Source organism: Lynx canadensis, chromosome D4, assembly GCF_007474595.2.
Source record: "Lynx canadensis isolate LIC74 chromosome D4, mLynCan4.pri.v2, whole genome shotgun sequence".
In the NCBI taxonomy this organism is placed as follows: domain Eukaryota; kingdom Metazoa; phylum Chordata; class Mammalia; order Carnivora; family Felidae; genus Lynx; species Lynx canadensis.
In genome coordinates, this window is record NC_044315.2 from 2,830,195 (window position 1) to 2,850,652 (window position 20,458).

At 48.5% G+C, this 20,458-nt stretch overlaps 1 protein-coding gene across 1 annotated transcript in view; it reads right to left on the reverse strand.

Moving 5' to 3' along the window:
- The window catches only part of SHC3 (SHC adaptor protein 3), a 97,310-nt gene that overhangs the window by 68,646 nt on the left and 8,206 nt on the right, over positions 1–20,458 (reverse strand). The window contains exon 2 of the mRNA XM_030293413.1: positions 3,363–3,433. Within this exon, the coding sequence (XP_030149273.1) occupies positions 3,363–3,433 (71 nt within the window). The remainder of the gene's footprint in view (positions 1–3,362; positions 3,434–20,458) is intronic.

Here is a 20,458-nt window from a genome sequence, read left to right on the forward strand (position 1 = left end):
GTGTCCTAAAAATGGCTTAAGATGACCCCCAATAATAGGTAAAATTTAACATGATAAATAAGATAAAAATGAGCAGATGAGGAAATCAGAGGAAAGGAGGAAGGACAGGGCCAGTCCAGTGACCAAAGGCACATGGGGAGCTTCCTATCCATGTGCAGGGCGGGCCCGACGGGCAGAGAACACGTTCTCCCCCGTGACCTCCCTGTCTGACATGGTTCGTCCCTCTGTAACACCGTTCAACACCCCCACCCCCCACGCCGTGACAGGTGGGAGCATCTTGGGTGAGGACGTTTCAGGGAGGCACACGATGTGGTCCCCTCGCGCGGTCATCTGAAGGTCGGGCTCAGGCCAGGCAGGCAACTCGCTGGGACAGTGGGTGCCCACCACCGCTGGCCACCATAACCTCGTTTGGAAACCAGTGGCAGATGAAAACAGAGCTCTCTGATTGATGCCCAGCCGGGGAGCTGGGTCCTCCCTGCTTGGGACCCCCCGCCAACTGTCCACCTCGGTGACACCAACTGGAGACCCTCACTGACGCCCCTCAGGGGCTGTGTGGTACACTTTGTAGGCCCCGCCCACTGGGCACCCGATTTCCCACAACAGCCACTGATGTGGGCATTATGCCTGTATGCCTTTCCACACGAGTGGTAAATGGCAGAGGGGGGCTCCACGTACAGGACAGGACGTCCCTCAATGCGGTAGGCAGTCCCCAAGGCTCTGCCCAAAGCGTTAGGGGTACAAGGTGATTAACAGCCACCACTGCAACTCAGAGTCGATGGCAACTTCTGGGATAGTTGTAGAAGTTATCTACCAGTAAGAGGTCGGGAACCCACGGGTGACTCTACCGAAGGCATGACGATCCACCTCAACTCAGACGGAACAGCACAAAACTACATTGACCCCAACAAAAGGACGCGTGGTTTGGCCGCCAGAGCCTCCAAAGACGCTTACATCCAAAACTTGAAACAGTGGAACAGAGGCGTAGTGAGTGGCTGGTTACTTGCTTGAGAAAATTTTGGGGCGCCTGGGTGGCTCAGTCGGTTAAGCATCTGACTGTTGATTTTGTCTCAGGTCGTGATCTTGCCAATTGTGAGATCGAGCCCCACATCGGGCTCCGCACTGACAGCTTGGAGCCTGCTTGGGATCCTCTCTCTCTCTCTCTTCCCCTCCCCAGCTCATGCTCACACACTCTGTCTCAAAATAAATAAATAAGCTTTATACACACACACACACACACATATATGTGTGTGTGTGTGTGTGTGTGCATATATATATATAATGTGTATACACACACATATATATGTATATAGACAGACAAATATTTTTTCGTGATGTCTGGGGAGCCTTTGGAAACACAACTTCCTAGAGCCTATTTAATAAAACCTAACCACAACCTCACATTTTCTGGCAACCTTCCGAGACTGCCTTTAGTATTAAGAGAAAACCATGGCGGGAGAGAGCAGTCACTGGCCTGGTGAGCACTCAAAGACCCCAGGGGCCTCAGCAGCTCCAACGTGTGCCCACCTGCAGGACACTGCTGGACATTCCTCTCCGGGAGGCAAAGGCTTCTTTCTGACATCGATTTGTCAGTTTCCTTCAAGGGGTCTCCAGCTATTACCTAAAATAAGGACCGTGTCATGTGATATAAAAGCAAGGCAAGAGGCAGAAAGCATCGTGCAGACAAGCACACGTAGTTTTAAAAAAGCCTGGTAAAGCCAAGGCTGTTCTGGTGCAACCAGAATTCACCAAGTTTCCTGAGTCCCAGCACGGCACCCCCCTCAGCCCATTACGCCGCCAGCCTTTGCCAGCGTCTAAATGGAATGGGATCGAGAAAGACACCTACTCGTCCAAATCCACCCATATCTGTTCTGCAGTTTCCTCCCGCAGTGTCCTCACTACCTCCCCCCCAGAGAGTGCCGGGACCCCGATCAAGGGCACACAGGGACTGTTCACCCCCCTCCACCACCCACCGCTGGTCCCCAGGTCTGCGTCCCCACACCGGGAGGCCAGGAAGGACAGCCCACGGCAGCCGGCATGCTGCACGTGCAGAGCTCAATAAATACATCCAGAGAATTTAAACGATACGAAAGCATCTCAGAAGGGGCAGGATCTGTTACAGGAATTCGGCAGAAATAGCCAACAGTTCTCTCTAACGAAACCGCCACCACCACGAGAAGGTGAACAGGCGTGTGTTCCCGTGGCCCAGACGCGGCCAGAGCGCCCTGCCCAGCGTGCCGCCTGCACCTGACACTTGGTGCGTGGGACAGACGGTTCGCTCCGCAAATGCTCCCGCTGGTTTCCGGAACGCTCCCACTGCACGGTACCGCCCCTCTGCCTCGGCAAGGCCCGTAGGCCATCCTGTGCAGATCGATGGACACGATTCTTCCCTGAGTGCAGTTTACAATGCTGCTGTGTCCCCACCACGCGTGTCTTGAGCCGCTTCAGGAGGGACAGAAACATCCCTTCTTTTGAACACAGATTTCTTCCGTGAGGAAGACATATCATTCCAGTATTTGCCACAATTAAAGCGTGTGCATCATTTACAGCTATTACTACAAATAATTACTTTCTAAAGCTCGAACGTTAGACTTTGGCTTGCTAACCCAAAGACAGACAATACAGTGACTTGACTGCCATAAACATGAGGCATTTTCTGAGGTCACTATTTAGATCAAGTAATTCTACAAATACCAAAGCAAGCTAAGGTCACCCACAGAAATGTGCCATTTCATGAACCCTCCTGACTTTCCAGTTTTCCTCTTCCAGGTGACTCCAAACCAACATGTTTTAAAGGTATAAGCTCTAAAAGGTTACGATTTCATTAAAAACAATGCTTAAATACAGAACTGGCTCTCAGGAAGCTTAGAATCTAGTTGACGGTGGAGGATACATACCCCTGCTCAAAATCGCTGACCCCCTCAAAGAACCAACTGCTTCTTAAACTACTACCGCCATGAATGTTTCTGCCTCCAATCCACGCATTTTATTCCCTGTGTATACAGTTGAAAATTCTCTCCTGATACATTTTTCTCTTTGGAAAGAAAGAACACAGTTGAGTACACTTTAAAATACCAAGCTTGTATTAGGGCTTCGTGTGTAAAGGAACAATCACAAGCACCACGCATGTCTGAAGCTTCATTATAAAGAGAGCTTGGAAGGAGCAGGGAGTGTCCCCGAGGGTGCTCATGTCAGAGACATGCATCACAGGTGGGGACGAACACTTGGGAATCCTGAATACCCTCCCTGTCACCGTCACCAGCACTCAAGGGGCAAAGTTTCCCTCGGAAATTTCTAGGCTGCAAACTCTGAAATAATTCCTTTCCAAAGTAAATTCACGGGAGTCCACATTCGAGAGGGCTTACCTGGTAATCTGTGTTCTTGTACTGAAGTCAAGAGACCTCATTGAGCGGAGAACTTCAATGCACCCCAAGTACTGGAAGGGGAAGAAAACGTAAATCATGAGCCCTGGGGACTGAGACGAAGAGACAGTTCTTAACTGTGTAAAGGGCGTTTTGGAAAGCCATATATATTTCCTAGATCTCATTTTATGTACATCATGAGACTTTGTTATCTTCTGTAAAAGCAATAACCCACACCCTTACGAAACTAACCTCAGTGCCTATGTCGGTACTAGACTTGACTCTTCTGAGTTCCATTAGTATTTTCATTTTAGTTAGAGGTACATTTTTAAAAATTTGTGTTGCGTTGTAACATGTACCGTCAACCGCACAAGTCTTAAATGCAGAATTCAATTATTGCCGAAACACGTACCTGCGTGTAACCACCACTCAGAGCCCAACATCCCACCATCGTATTTCTAGCCCTTTACGAGGGCCTAGAGGCTTATCATTTTTAAAGAAGTAATGAAAACGCTATAATACCAACATTTCAACCAATGGTAAACTTCATTATTTAATAAATATACTTTGGGTTCCATGAACAAACTATACATTACCCTCATAGTTGCTTTCTTTTGGCTTACCAGAAAGCCCTCTCCTGCATTATATAACACAAACTTTCAGAAGTTCTAATTTACACATCTAAATTTGTAGCTAAATTTTTAATCAGTTTCACACATGTAAGTGCATGTGTGTATGTAAATATATGGACATAACGAAAGCTGTAGATAAACAACTAGCACGGTAGAGATACAATATTTGTGTTCCAAAGCCCTGGGGAGTTTGAAGGACAGATGTTTTATACCAATGCCTTTAAAATTAGACTTCGCAGGAAGAGACCTCATGGTGTATCACAGAAAAGACTGCATTTGAATTATTCAGAAAACCTGAATTGGAGCCTGACTCTGTCATATCTTGTTATGTAACTCGAAGCGAAACTTTAAAATTCTCTGAGCCTGAGCCTCTGTACCCATAAAATGTAACTACTGTTCCAACCATTGGGTGGCTCTGTGATGTCACCGCCACCACCACATCACACGGTTGTTGGAACACCACCACCACGGTGGTCAGGAGGATACCATGAACAACGTCGTAGAGCCACACGAATCAGACCACCACCAGCATTGCAGAGGCACGTGATTACACTGACCAACATCACAGACCTACCTGTGGACCAGGACCAACACCATGGGACTACGTGACTGTTACCACCACCAAAGCACAGAGTTACACGAATACCACATCCCATCACAGGGCCGCGTGAATACCGCAGTGATGTCCCAAGTTACATGAGAAGCAGGAACAACACTGCAGGGTTGTGGGAGCACCGCCACTGCTGTTATGGTTGTGTGAACGCCACCGCCACCACGGCAGGGTTATGTGAATATTGCTATCACCATCGCTCAAATGTGTGAAGACCACAACCCACTTTGCTGAGTTGCAGGACTGCCACATCCATCACTGTCACAGCACGGGGACACCACAACAGTGTCCCAGATATCCCAGGGTTATGAGAATACCACCATCAGCAATGTTACAAAGTGAAGTCATTAATATGACCAAAGTGGCAGAACGGTGTCGATAACAACACCACTACCTTTCAAAGATACAGAGTTACACAATTTCACACCCGCAATTGCAGACTCATGGGAAGACCCCATGACCATCATTGCAGACGTGTGACTGTGACAAGAACCACTGCAGATAGCTGAATATCATGCCCACCGTCAAGAGCTATTAAATACCACAACCACCATTGTAGTTATGTGACTACACCACCACCACCACCACCACCACCACCACCGAGAAATGGGAATACCATGAACACCATCACAGTTATGTGAATACCACCAGCAACATCATGGTGATATATAAGTGCCGTGATCACAAACATCACAGAATTATGTGAATGCCACATCCAGTCTCATAGTTATGTGTTCCTGGGACAAAACTTGCAGAGCTACGTGTATACCAAATCCACCGACATCACAGAGTTACATCAGTACTACGATGATCATCACAGAGTTATATGGATAGCACGCCTGGCTTTGCAGCAGTACATGTATCCCCACACCACCACTGCAGCTATGTAAATATACGACCACCACCACTACAGAATTATGCAAATACCACCAACACCACAAATGCCCCCCCCAAGCACCACTGCAATTATCTGAACACCCCACCAATAGCATCTCAGATTTATGGGAAGGTGATCAAATTTATTGAAGAGGTCTGTGAATACTGTCACCAACATCACAGAGTTATATGACTACAACTAACAGCCTCACAGTTATATGGATACCAGAACCACCATCACAGGGTTATGCGAAGGCCACACCAGCCCTGAAAGATTGTGTGAACACCATGACCACCATTTCTGAGTTACAAGAAGGCCATGATGGACTTTGCAGAGTTACAGGATTAGCACACCCAACACCATCTCAGTGCTTTGTGAAGATCACTACTACTGCCGTGTAGAATTATCTGAATCCCACAGCCACCAAGGCAGAGCTAGGAGAATACTACCACCATGGCCATCACAGAGATACATGAACACCACGACCACTGTCACAGAGCCATGCAAACACTGCCACCACCACTGTTGCGGAGCCTTGTGAATACCATGGCCACCAACCAGGAGGGTTATGTGATTCTCCTAACTAAAGCTGCAGATTTACATGAATATCACTAGCATGATCTCAAAGTGATGTGCTAATGCCAACACCACCATCGTCATAGAGTTATGTAGACACCACGACCAAGTCACAGGGTTGTCTGAGTTATACCATCACCACTGTCACAAGATGCAATGACTGTCACCATCAACTCTGTGCAGTCGCGCTAATGCCATGACAAATAAGTGTTGCAGGGTTGTAGGAACACCATGCTGAGCTTCACAGACCATGTGCACATAACCTCCACCACCATCATGGTGGTATGTGAATACCACGACCCACATCACAGAGTCAAAGCAACAACACCAGCAATGTCACAGAGTCACAGAAATGCAAGTACCACAGTTGCAGGTTATGCGCAACGAACACCAGCACCATGAAAGAGCCACATGGACACCATGACCGGCTTCTAGAGCTATGTGACTAGCTAGCCAAGATGTGGCTAAGGGAAGACTACCAGAAATATGATCATAAAGTTATGTACTACCATGACAACACCACAGGGTTATGGAGACGCCACGACCGACACCACAGTGACATCTGAATGCCATCACGGCCACCCCATTGCAGGTATGGAATATCATGACCACCACAGCAGGCATATGTGACCACCATGACAAATACCACCACCATGGTAGGAGAACTATATGAACACCACTACCACCAATGTTGAGGTTTTGTGGATACCACCAGTGCGCTGCACTGCACAATTCTGTCAACACCGTGACGAACGTGCATCCCTCCACTAACACAGTTGTGTGGAAACCGCAGTGTCGTCGAATTACGTGAATACCTCCAACACCGTCACAGTTACATATGGACCACAACCAACAATATGGAATTCTGTGAGCACCATGACCATCGCATTTACGGAACCACAACCGCCACCCCGGCAGTCGTGTGTAATGTAAGTACCGCCACCACCACCAGCCACGTCACTGCCCCTACCGCTGTCAGCATTGTGTGAATACAACCACGGCAGCTGTCCCGAAGCTACATGAAGACCATGACCAACTCCAGGAAGTCACAGGATTACCACCACTGCCACACTGGAGTGCTAGGTGAGGGTCACTACGAGTGTCACAGACCTGAATCATGCCCCCCAGGTCTGCAGCAATCCGCCCTCTTACCATCAATGTTTAAGGAAACTTATTTCTACCCCTCATAACACGATACAGCATCGATCTCCGAATCTCTATCACGCGCAAAAGTATCTCATCCTCGTTCCGATGTGCATTTCCCTGATGTCTATAAGGCAGTGTGATTCATCTCGCATGTGTGTTGGCCATTTTCACCCATTTTTCCATTAACTAACTGCTTTGATCTTGGGCCCAGTTTCCTATTATATTCCTTATCTTTCTATTATAGACTAAGGGGATGATAATCTCCCATTCAGTCATTTCTCGTTTGATGGTGTCGGCATTTTACCTAACACAAACTGTTACTGCAGTAAACACTGTACCAATTCCTGTAACCACACGTCTGTCATTTTCTGTATGGCTCTGGAGGGTCCTGTCTTGCACGAGAAGGTCACGATATTCCCCTAAATTGTATTTCACAACATTGATTTATGATTTATCTACGCATTCACTTCTTTAAGTGTTTTCGGTAATGCTTTCCATTTGGCTTTTTAACCTATTTGGAATTCACTTGTCTGTACAGGACGCGGCGTGAGTTAATAAAGTTGGCCTCCAGAGGGACTGTGATCTACACCACTGCCACTGACCTAGTAGTTCATCCAAGTCTTTCTGCAGCGATGTGCCAACTTCGTGGTATATTAAATTCTTATTTTCTGTGTGGATCTCTACCGGAGCTCTATTCTGTTATACTTCGTGTGTCAATCCCACATCTTTTGTGTACATTTTTCCTGAAGAACTTTAAAATCATGTCCTGAAATCCCTCCACCACTCAAAAACTGGCTTCTATTTGAGATTTCATATTACCTTGAGAAGAACTTATATTTGCCGTTGAGCTTTTTATCCATAATCGTTGGAGTGTCTCCATTTTAGATGTTATTTATTGCCTTTAGGAAGACTTTGTGGTTTTTATGGCATTTACCCTGTACTTTTCTTCTCCAACGTATTCCAACACACTTTTTTTTTTAATTTTGGTTACCAGTGAGGATGACATTTTGATTTTTCCATTGTACTTCTAATCTGGTTTTCACCAGCAGAGAGAAAGTCTATCGAATTGCAGGTATAAACAGAAAACTCAATCAATGGGCTCCAGAGATGCACAAAGAATTATGAAAACTGAACAATGGGACTCAGAAAACCTCCCCAAACCAGAGAAAACCTCCCAGTGGGACTGAAAGATAGACTCACAAAAGAAAGTGTAAAGTCTTGGAGTCTGGATCTGAAACTTCCTGCATCTGCATCATAGGAGTTCCAGTAAAAGGAGAGACAAAAACAGGGGGGAAGAAAATAATTCAAGAGCAAAGAGAATGAAATGTTCAGTGTTGGAGGGAGACGGGAGTGTCTATATTTTCAAGGCTCATAGAAGAAAGATGAAAAGACCCACTTGTGGATGCACGGAAGCTGCGTTTCAGGACAAAAGGACCCAGACAGAGATATCCTGTGAGTGCTCCGTGAGGGGAAGAGACACCGGCTACTCACAGAGAGTTCTCCTGTCCGCTCAGGAAGTCGGAAGAGAAGTATTGAGCTGAGAATCTTACATCCACCCAAACTGGCATTCAAGTGGGAAGACAAAGCCAGGACTCAGAAAGCTAACCACCCACAGACACTCCCTGAAAGAATTATTCCAGAAGAACAATGAATACAAAACACAGGAGGATGTGGGCTAGGAGAAAAAGAATAAGGAAAGAATCAACAAGAGTCACAGGTACATCTGATGCTTAATAATTATTGATGTGTAACTTTAAACATCTGTTTTACAGCGACAGGGAACGAAATCTCAGAAGACCCCGACTCAGCTGGCCAGGGCAGACACAAACAGAGGCTGGAGCCAGGGAGAAGAAGGGGGAAATCAGGAAATGCACGCTGGACACACTGGGCACGTTGGGCACCACTGTGTCTTGTGGAGGCAGCACAGAACTGATTAACCATAGCAGCAAAAACAATGTACGTTACACGCGTGCAAAAAATTGTAAAACCCTGGGGCGCCTGGGTGGCTTGGTCAGTTAAGCATCTGATTTCAGTTCAGGTCATGATCTCTGGTTCCTGAGCTTGAGCCCGGAGTCGGGTGAGCCCTGCTTCTCTCTCTCTCTGTCTCTCTTTCTCTCTCTGCCCCTCGCTCACTTGTGCCCTCTCTCTCTCTCAAAACAAATTGTAAAACACTGTAAAAACCAGGATGACTGACCCCCTCCCTGCCAAAACTGCTAGAGAACAGAAGGAGGAAACAAGTAAAATCATTCCAGCCAGCAGAAAGGAGAAGGAGGAAATCAGAAAATGCACAAATAAAAGACACAGAAAAATATAAATTGAAACATCAGTAATGGGCCCAAACATCTCAGTAATCGTAATAATCACGATTGACCGAACCCACCAATTAAAAGTCAAAGCTTTCACACTGGTTAAGAATAAGTTGTGTAAGTCACATGAGGTCACAAAGACAACACTGAAAAGACAGAGCAGATTCTCTCCCAGGCAAAGGCCAGCAAAATAAACCAGGGATATAACCAGGAGAGTAACTCACTCACAATCGTAGGAAACAAAACACGAAATAAGCTTAAGAAACGTGCAGAGCTAAATTGAAGAAAACCTTTCATGAAGGATGAATAAATAAAAGAAGGCTCACGTATGTGAGCAGACGTATCATGGTTTTGGGCTGCAAGATTCCATACTAAAAGCATGCCAATTCTCCCCCAAATTAATCTACCATCTTAGTGGGATGCCACATGAAGTCTCAACAGGATTTTTTTCCCACTGCATGAAAAGTTAATTCCAACGTGTAATCATAAAGGAAGACTTTGAAGAACGCAACTAAATTTCCGAGGAAGGTGAAAATGACAAAGAACCAGTGATAACTCCATGAAGCTGACTTGGGAACAACCCTGCACGGAGTGCGGTGATGCGGGAGAGGCCGGGGACCCCGAGGGGCTCCCACGGGACCAGCCAAGAGGGCCCTGGGCTGCACAAAGGATGGAAATCAAACCCAAGCCAGCAGGAAGCGAGGGCTGAGTTTAGTGAACACGTATGGAGAGATACAGACAGAGCATCCAGGAGACTCAGAAGGGAAATGAGGGAGTCTTATCTTTATTCTGGATCTGGGGGTTTCCACTAGATGGTGGCCTGGTGCACATGTCCCCTCAGGCATCCAGGAACCAGTCAGAACAAAGACAAGGGCCCAGGTGTTATTCCTTGGAGCAGGGGGCCTCGGTGTCAGTCGAAGTATCTAGCTCGGAGGTCTGGAATACGCGTGCAATGGCTTCTAGTCAGTCTCACATGGCCCTTCCTTAGATGTGATCTGCTCTAGAGAAATCACTAACTCCTTGTCCCTTACAAGGAGGACAATCACCGTCTGCATCACAAGGCATACGGAGAGTGGGGTGGGGGTACAGGTCCTAGCAAGATACAAGCCGGAAAAGAAGCAAAGTTAAAAAAAAACCAGCTTTTTCTCTCACGGGAGAGCTTCCCTGTCTCAAAGGGGTGGAGAAGAAAAGGGCAGATGTATCTGTGGGAATCACTGATGAAAAGATAAGGGGCCAATAAACGTTGAGTACGTGATGGGCTCACAAGAGCCCATGCTGCTCAGTAAGGTCGGGTACGCCGTGTGCTGTTCACACGAGGCAGGCTCTCCTTACCCCATCCCCGAAAATAAATCTCGGAAGGATTAACGAGCTCAAGCTAAGGAACAAACTTACAAAAGCATTATAAGAAAACCCAGAATACTATTTCTGTAACACGACCTAAAACTCAAAGGCCATAAGGTAAACCCAAGAAAACTGATAAATTATTTATAAGAAAAGACAAGCGACATAAACATCATGATTAGGAAAAATGCAATAAATTTAACCGGGGGAAAAAATTAATGACCAGACTACCCAAAGAGTTTCTATGAGTCATTAAGGAAGCGCATCCACTCAAGAGAAAAAAAAAAAAAATGGGCAAGGAAACGAACCGGAAATTTACGGAGGAAGATAAATAGCTGACCAATGTGTCCGTAAAGACTAGCGATCAGAGCAATTAAAATAAATGCCAAACAAAAAGATAATTTTCCACCCAGCTGAGCAGTCACACTGGGTGAGGGCCCTCCCTCGTGTTCCTCTAGCGTGTGTAATTTGGTGAAACCTTTCTGGAAGACTCTTTGGAAGTATCTATGGAAATGGAAAACGTGTTTCCCTTTGACCCAGCAACTTCATTTGTAGAGCTTTATTCACGCGTCAGTGTGTGAAATTGTGTGTACAAAACATTCATTGCCTCGCTGCCAGCACAGAATGACAATGTGAGCCCCCTTCTCGAATGTTTATCAATAAACCCACGGCTGAACACTTAGGGCACATCCAGACTAAGATTCTGAATGGGGCCGTTTTATGAATGATTTAAGCTCAGAGTCTCCAGGAGACACCCTTACTTCCTCCACATCGCCCCCTTTGGGGCAGAACACTGGTTAACTGCAGACATCAGAGCGGGTGTTAGAAAAATACTAGTTCAAATTGCACATTACGCTTTAAGGTAATTTCAAGTGGCGGATACATAGGAAAGCCTACTGATGTCATCGATGGCAGGGTAAATGCACGTGCTGGCAGGAGTGACGACTGGGGCAAACTCGTGCGGCGTTTTCTCCCGAAGCTGGACGTGTGCATTCCCCATGACCCAGCATCTCCGCTGAGAGACAGAGATGGACCCATCTGCCCGCCACATAAATGCACAAACGTACTCACGGTAGCACTGTTCATGAAACCCCTAAACTGGAAAGAAAACCAAGTGTCCACCAGCAGTGTGATGGATAAATAGCAGTGAAGTCGCTTCACCTGCCAACTCCCCACCCCCACCCGTGCCACGCGTCCCACGGCCTGTGGGAAATACGCGAGCTCCCTTGCCTGCAAGCTCCCTTCCCTCCCAACTCCTTCCCTCCTCCCCTTCCCGAACCATGCCAATCGTCAGTGATCCCCATCGAAGATCAGACTCGGAGAAAGGGCCCCTCCCTGCCTAAGGCAATAGTGTTCCTTATCCCGTGAGAGCACGTTCTGTGTTCTGCGTCCACGGAATCCACGCCTGCGTGCACGGTGCCCCTTCACTGTTATACCGGACGCTCGGTACTTACCGGGTAAGAAAGTCACGCTGCCGGGATTCAAAACAGGGGAAATTTAAACCTTTAAAGGCTCTCTCTCACTGCCATCCCTCCCTGACTGTCAACGCCTGAGACCCCAGCGCCCCCTCCAAAGTGCTGAGCTAGTGCTCTGTGCCATCGTCCCCAAATCTGCACCCGTCTGTATGCCGTCACCAAGAAGACTGCAGGGCCGGGCCTTTCTCCCTCTCCGCTTTCCGAGCGCCTCACACGTGATGGGTACAAAATAAATGTGTGTTGGGCGCATTCTCCAAGGCTAACGAGGTTAGAGATGCTTTCCGGTCCCTCCAGTGATCAGAAGCAGACAGCGTATAACACTTCATTTGATCACACAGGAGGCTCACGAACCATAATTTTCTATTAACTTTCTATTTCACTTATTAGCACCCATTTGTGCTGGTTCCTGATACGTAATATATTTCAACATTCTCTGTGTTTCCCTGAAATTATTCTGGAATTCAGATAGGACTGTTCTACAGGCCTTTCCCCGTAGCTGAATTAGTCCAAGTGACTGGGAGAGAGTGCGCACGGACAGCTCAGGAGCAGTGTGGGAAAGGGGGGGGGGGACGCTCACCCCAGCAAAGGAAGAGAGGAGCAAAACTACATTCTATCTGCAACGAGCATGTCTGTCATTATCTCAAAAAAAAAAAAAATCTTTTCAGGGAATAACATGTATCCTATAACCCTACAGCTATAAATTTCAACATCTGCTCTCAGTTTACCTGGAGGCCAATTCTTCCCCATCTAGGGCAGCGTCCTGGACACAGGTACAGGTCACCTGCGGCCGGGGCTACAGGTGCATTTCCTACAAGGTCAATGGGTTGACATTTTCCCCATTTAACCACATGCTTAGAGTTTCCCAATGATTATTTATAATTCTAAGATGAATATGTATTCTGTGAGTTAACTACCTAATCTCTGAGCCTGAATGCTACCAACTGGCATGCGCCCTTTTAAGGCAAGGATACCATAATTCCACAACTCAACCCTTGGCGCTTGGATGCGTCAAGCACTGGTATAAAAGTGAACAAGGAAAACCACTGGCTTCCAATTTCACTCCTCTGTCTTCTGTCCGTGGAAAAGCATGAGACCATACTTGCTGGTCGGGCCAAAAACAAGGCCCTGAAAAACGTGCACAGATTTCTGCATTTCGCTCGCTAGCCGGGCAAGAGTGGACTTGGGACCCACACAGCCCTAGGTTACAGACTCACTTCGTGGCTGACCACCGGGGCGAACCTCAGCAAATCACTGGACACTCTGAGTGCCTGTTTCTTCGAGAGTAGGGTGAGATTACCGTGAGAAACACAGGAGACCGCGTGGGGTTTAAGCAAGCAGCATTACGCTAACGCATCACCTCCACGAGTGACAGATACTGTACTCCGAACACGGACTATACATCCTCAGCACGGTCCTGCAAAAGGCATTTCCAATTGGCTTTTCATAAAACTTGTTCCAACTGACACATCGGCTCACGGTGTGGGAGAGCATCTTTCCCCTCCCTCTTTGCCAGCTCTCAGGATGCCGTTACGGGTGATTCATTTGCATTTTGTAATTTATCCGAATATCATAATTTTTACAATGAACTTTACTCCTCATAAATGACGTGTTACTGACAATTCAATGCCCTGTCTCTTCCACCCAATCCAGGGAAACGATGTACAATCGGAACAGGTCCTGCCCCCACCCCCATCCCTCCGAGACCCTTCTCACTGTGCCCTGTTATCCAGAGCACCTTCCTCCCACCCCATCCAGACAACTGCCGCTCACCTTCGGACTTTAGACCCTCCATGAAGTCATGTACCTCTGGCTCGTTTCATTCAGCATGACCGCGCTTTTTGGTGGCTAAGTTTCTCATTTTCATAGAGTTCCATTTATCTATTTTCCTTCTGCTCCCTGTGCTTGTGGGGCCATATTTAAGAAACCCCTGCCTAATCCAAAGTCACAAATAATAATCCTTGTGTGTTTTCTATGAGTTTTGTGCTTGTAGCTCTGACATTCGGGACTTTGATCCATTTTGAGTTCACTGTCCTATACGGTGCAAGAAAGACTCCAACTTCATTCTTCTGCATGCGGACATCCCCTTGTCCCGCACCATCTGCTGAAAAGACAGTTCTCCACTGGCACTCTTCTCAAGAATCAACGGACCACAAATGTATGGGCTTACTCCTGGTCTCTCAATTCTGTTCCACGGATCTAAGTGTCTACACTTTGGTCCGTAAAATGTGAGTCCCCCAAATTTCGTTCTTCTTCATCGATTCAGTTTTGGCTATTTGGGGGCATTGATGCATTTTTAAATTACTTGATGAGTTATTTAAGCCTGTTTGACTAGTTTATTTGGTTAGTTGCTGACTTCTTCACCACCACATCAATTCCAGGAGAGAAAAGACCACCTCTCTTTTTTTATTCCTGATTGTATTGAGAACCAGACACACAGTGTAAACTCAGTGCGATTTGTTGAATGAATGAATGAGTGACCGAATTCTCAATTTTGATAATGGTAAATAAAAACAGCCTCAATGTTCAAAAATAGGACAATGTTTAAGGAAGTTATAATACATTAATAGCATAGAATATCATGCAACTGTTAAAAAACATGCCTTCTGATAATATTTAATGATTTGGAGAATCGCTGAGGTTGATCTCAATTTTGCATAAATGAAAATAAAGGGTGAAAAAAATCAGGGAAATTTTAATAAAAGTCATCATGGAAGGCTGTGATTACGCTTGAGTTTAATTTCTTCTTTTCCTTTTCTCTATTTTCTACTCTTTCTGCAATCAGCAGGTGTCACTTCCATAAAAGAAAGCCAAACACTATTAACTAAAAGTACACAAAGGCATCCAGTTGTGCACAGACTTCTGGATTTGCAGTCACAGTCGATGATCGCCCTGCTAGGATTCTGTTGCTTGTGGAGTCGACCCCCAGTGACTTAGACGGATTCAGATTCTACTGGGGAGGTGGCCACATGGGAGGAACTGTTCTCTGGGCAGCCAGGGTTGAAGATACGATATGGGGTATAAAATCAATATAAATATGCCCCTACCCCAGTCTCATTTCTGACATGGTAGAACATCCCTTAACCACCTGTGAGAACCCAGGGCCGGGGCGGGTTTGTGAACCTCACCTCTTCCAAATCCCCAGTGGGGACCAGAGGGGACCAGAGCTCCTGAACCCACACAGGTGCTACTACCCACGCAGTCAGGGTTCAAATGTCATCAACTAAAATAGCTTGGAATGTATTGGAAAGTTACTATCCACACTGAAGGAACGGCCATACCTAACGGCACTAACATGACCAATATTGGTAAGGATTTTTTCATTTAAAAGGTCACGGATGTAAACTCATCGATGGTGGCAAAGGTCAGAATGCTGGACACCCTACTGACTGTTCGGGCTTGAGGGAGCCTGGAGGGGCCTGGGAATCTGCTTTAGGTCTTAGGCAGGTGCCCGGGTGGACGTCCCGTGCATGTAAATGTGCTCACTGATCTGAACATTTAAGCTTGCATGGTTTACTGAGCACTGACTAAAAAATTAAAAAATAAAAAAGATCATTGCTTTTAAGACAGCCCTTGCAATTATTTTTAATGCTCAGCTTTTCCTGGCAAATAACGTGTGTTCATCGTACAAAACTTTGGAAAATACCAAGGGCATCAAAACATGAAGATCATTTATAATCAGTCCTCTGGCACAACCTGGCATTATGATAAATGCCACGGGAAGCCCTCTAACAGCTCGGCTCTGTTCTCTGGCTTCTGGCGCTGCTGGCAAGCTCTTTACCAACGCCCGCAGCTGCGGCCGCACAGACCCACCCGCCCTGACCACGTCTGCTCCCACCATTCAGCCGGCTTCCTCCCGACGCCTTCAACGCCAGCTGCAGGTTCCTACAGAATCATTCACTCCCCTCCGAGACGGGCCTGTGCCGCCACTGCTGTGGCCCCAAAGCAGGGGCCAGGAAGGGGGCTCGTCCCCTGCGCCTTTCCCGACTCGCGGCCTTGTGGGGCAGAGGCACCTGCGTCAGGAGGCACGGTGACCAGGGCTGCCGTCAGGGCCCTGTCCCATGACAGAACTCTTTCTCGGATAAAGGAACCTCGGACCTCTCCCACGGAAGGCAGAGGCCGGCCCTGACCCCTGGAGCTCTGGGCAACTGAGCCGCACTCCAGGACGAGGGCCGCGGCCGGCCCGAACAGGAAACGCTCATCTGCCACCTGGCAGGCCCGGGGCCGGCGACCCTGCAAATGCTCACTCGTCTCACTGCCCTGGGGCCCTCGTGGACAACGCCGTGCTCACCCCCACTTTAGACGAGGGTCCTGAGGCTCACGTGCACCCCGGGGAAGCAGCAGGTGAAAGGCGGCCCTCCTGCCCAGAGCCCCGGGGCACCTGCTGTAGCGGCCGAGCAGCCATGTGCCTGCACGGCGGGCACGTGGGCGGGCGCCCGGGACAGCCTGTGGGGACAAGCGGGCACTGACACAGGTGACCACCTGCTTTCCGCTTTCCTGTTTCCTTTGTCCGGTTTCTTTTCACTGCCCGACAGGGAGGACGTCAGCCATCTGGGTACAGCAAACCCTCACGTCTAGGCTTCCTCCTCTCTTCACCTTTCATCTCACAGGGCAAATTATACTAACACAAGTGCCATATAGGCTTCTATCAAAGGAGCCAGGAAGCCCTTGTAGATGCTGGCTGCAGGCATGTGTCACCCGTCTCGCGCACGCCGAGGACGCTGAGTCACAGGGAGGAAGTATGACCGGGGCTCGCTTCAAAGGAAACCACTGTGCTCAGTCTCATCTGAAAATCACAGCAGTGCGATTGGCCATATCTGCTTTTCAAAGCCGAAGGGAAAGGGGGAAGAAATACTCCAGAAATACATGCTGGTGTTGCAGCTAAAGCCGCGTCACAGCTGCTGTGTGAAGGAGGCAAAGCTGACCAGCCCTTTTTATTCAAGCGTGTCCTCATTTACCGCCGCTGTCCTCACTCTGACCCTGAGCTAGCCGCTTGGTCCCGGAACATGCAATCTCTCCCCTGGGGCCCCGGTTCTCTTCACCCATCCCCCACAAAATAAACAAACAGATTATTGGACAGGATGGCCCCGGAGGGTCCGCTCAGCTCCCTGTGTGCGCTGGGGGCCAAGAGCCTTCTTTCCTGCAGACCCACCGGGCCACAGGTCTCAGTCCTGGGCCTCTGGTGCACTGGACAGCACTGTGTGTGGGGGCCTGGCTTTGCGTCCACGCAGCGCCACAGGCCCTTTGCCCGGAGCTGCCCAGCTCTCCTTGCTCCTAGGACACAGCCGTCAGCTGCGTCTGCCCTGGAAAGGCTGCGAACAGGGCCGGGCTGGCTCGGAAGGCGTCTTGGGATCTGTCCAGACAGCCCCGTTTCGTTCCCGCCGGTGGTGACCTGGGCCTTCTCTCTTTTTATCTTGGTCAGTCTCGCTGGGCTTATCCATCTCATTGATTTTCTTTTTCACAGAATCAGATTTATGTTTCATTGATTTTTTTTTTCCTATTGACTTCCTGTTTTTCACTTCATCGATTTCTGCCTTTACCTGCGTTCTTTCTTTCCTGCGGCTTTCTTTCCGTTTGTCTTGTTCTTCTTTCTTAGATTATTGGTTGGAGACATTTTCTCTTTTCCAGCGTAAGCATTCGGTGCCATAAATGCCCCTCCCTGCTCTGTCGGAACGCGCAGCGCACAAACTTTCATACGCTGTGCCTTCATCTGTATTCAATTCTGTATATTGTTCCCTCTCCTTTGAAATGTCTCCTTTGTCCTTTGTTATTTATAGGCCTGTTGCCTAATTTCCGAGTGTTGGGAGGTTTTCCCGTTGCCTTTCTTTATGAGTTTCTAATTTGAATCCATTCTGGATTTCGATTCCTTTAAATTTGCTTAGATGTGTCCTACAGCTCCAGGTAGGGTCTGCCTTGTTGGCTGTTCCGCGGGCCCTTGACAAAAACGTTTATTCTGCTGTGGCTGCACGAGTGGTCCGTGTGCAACCAACCGCTAGATCCTGTTGTTGACTGTTGCTCAGTTTTGTGTACCCTTGCTGGTTTTCTGCGCGAAGCCCACGAACGGCTCGGGCGGGCTGCTGGAGGCTCCCACTATGACCGTGGGCACGTACAGGCATTTTTGTACTTGTCTCTGTCCCGAGAATGGGCTCATGTCGCACACACGTTGCTACATCATGCTCTTCTTCCTGTTTCTCGTGAAAATCTTTTCCAGTCAACCATGACAGGACTCGAATTCTCTGTTTTAAATGGCTGCATGTTGGGGCACTTAGGTGGCTAAGTCAGTCAAGCATCTGACTTCGGCACAGGTCGTGATCTCCCACGGTTCATGGGTTTGAGCCCCGCATCAGGCTCTGTGCTCACAGCTCAGAGCCTGGAGCCTGCTTCAGATTCTGTCTCCCTCTCACTCTAACCCTCCCCTGCCCATGTTCTATCTCTCTTTCTCAAAAATAAATAATAAACATTAAAAAAAATGTTAATTGGGACACCTGGGTGGCTCAGTCAGTTGAGCATCCGCCTTTGGCTCAGGTCATGATCTCATGGACCGTGGGTTCAAGCCCCATGTCAGGCTCTGTGCTCTTAGCCTGGAGCCTGCTTCAGATTCTGTGTCCCCCTCTCTCTCTGCCCTTCCCTGCTCATGCTCTGACTCTCTCTCTCTCTCTCTCAAAAATGAATAAACATTTAAAAAACATACTTATTTTTTCAAATTTTTTTAAATCTAATTTATTGTCAAACTGGTTTCCATACAACACCCAGTGCTCATCCCCCAAAATTAATAAAGATAAAAAAATTAAAAAATAAACGTCTGCACGTTGCTGCCTGGTGTGAACGCACCAGAATCCACGCCCCACCCCCCGTCCGTTATGGGGCGTTGTGTGAGGGGTGGCATAACCCCCAGGGACAGTTCCGCTGGCTCCTCAACCGCGATTCTGACAGAAGCTGATGCTGCTCGCGGCAGTCGGGGGTGGCCTGCGGGAGGCAGTGGGGGGAGGGTGGGTGGCACAGGTGAGTCTCCGTTGAGCCCTTTAATAAAAGGAAGTGTGGCTCGGGCCACAGCAGACGAGCCGTAGGAAAGCCCTACCCACCTTCTCGAGACAAGGAGCAGCTGTGTCTTGGGCAGAGATGGCCGAACCCACCATTGCAGGTGCATGTGAACCAAGGCCCCAATTCTCCACAGGACAGGACAGAACTCTAAAAATAGAATATGCACCGAGCCACGCCCGAACGCAATTCCACCAGGTTCTGTCCGTGAGCCGAGTCTCTCCCGCGTCGTCCACAGCTAGAATGTGAGCGGCTCAGACAACGCAGGAAGTAGCGAGGAAGACACGTCAGTTTAGAGAAAAGGACGAGGGGGCCACACGCCCTCGGGACTGTCACCTGGTAAGGAAGGAGATCAGCTCTGCAGGCACCAGTGAGCCACCGAGGGACAGAAGGGACAGCGTCCGACCGGCCCCTCCAGTAGATGGGGAGCATCCCAATTCCAAGGGGTCGCAGCCCCGGCCACCAACAGGAGGTGGCTGATGTCTCGTGTCCCTCTGACCCGGGCCAGTCTGAGTGGAACGTCTTCCCCCTCTCTGGGCCGACGCCGGGCCCACTGTCACCTCCGAGGCATTTCTTGCTCCGACTCTCCCTCCTTGGGCATCCCCCCGCCCCCTCCTGCACACATCTGGTCAGTCTCTGGGGCCCTGGACACACCCCTGCCCTCCGTGAAGCCTTTCCTGCTAGTTCCAGGCCCGCTCGCCCCTCCCCCAGGCCACCAGCACCTTACTGAACACAAAACTTTGTCTTTTTAATTTTTTTAGGTTTCTTTTTTTTAAATTTCTTTTCATGTTTATTTAGTTTTGAGAGAATGTGAGCAGGGGAGGGGGAGAGAGAGAGGGAGACACAGAATCCAAAGCCGGCTCCAGACTCTGAGCAGTCAGCACAGAGCCCGACTCGGGGCTCAAACCCATGGACCGTGAGATCATGAACTGAGCCGAAGTCGGACGCTGACCCACTGGAGCCACCCAGGCGCCCCCGAAATTTTGTCTCGTTAAAATGCAGCACCTTCTCCCGCTTGAGGGGATCATACGTTCCTTTTGGAAAATAGCCCCGAACCTCCTTCGAAGTGACGATCCCCTCACAAGGCAAGGGACGAAGGGA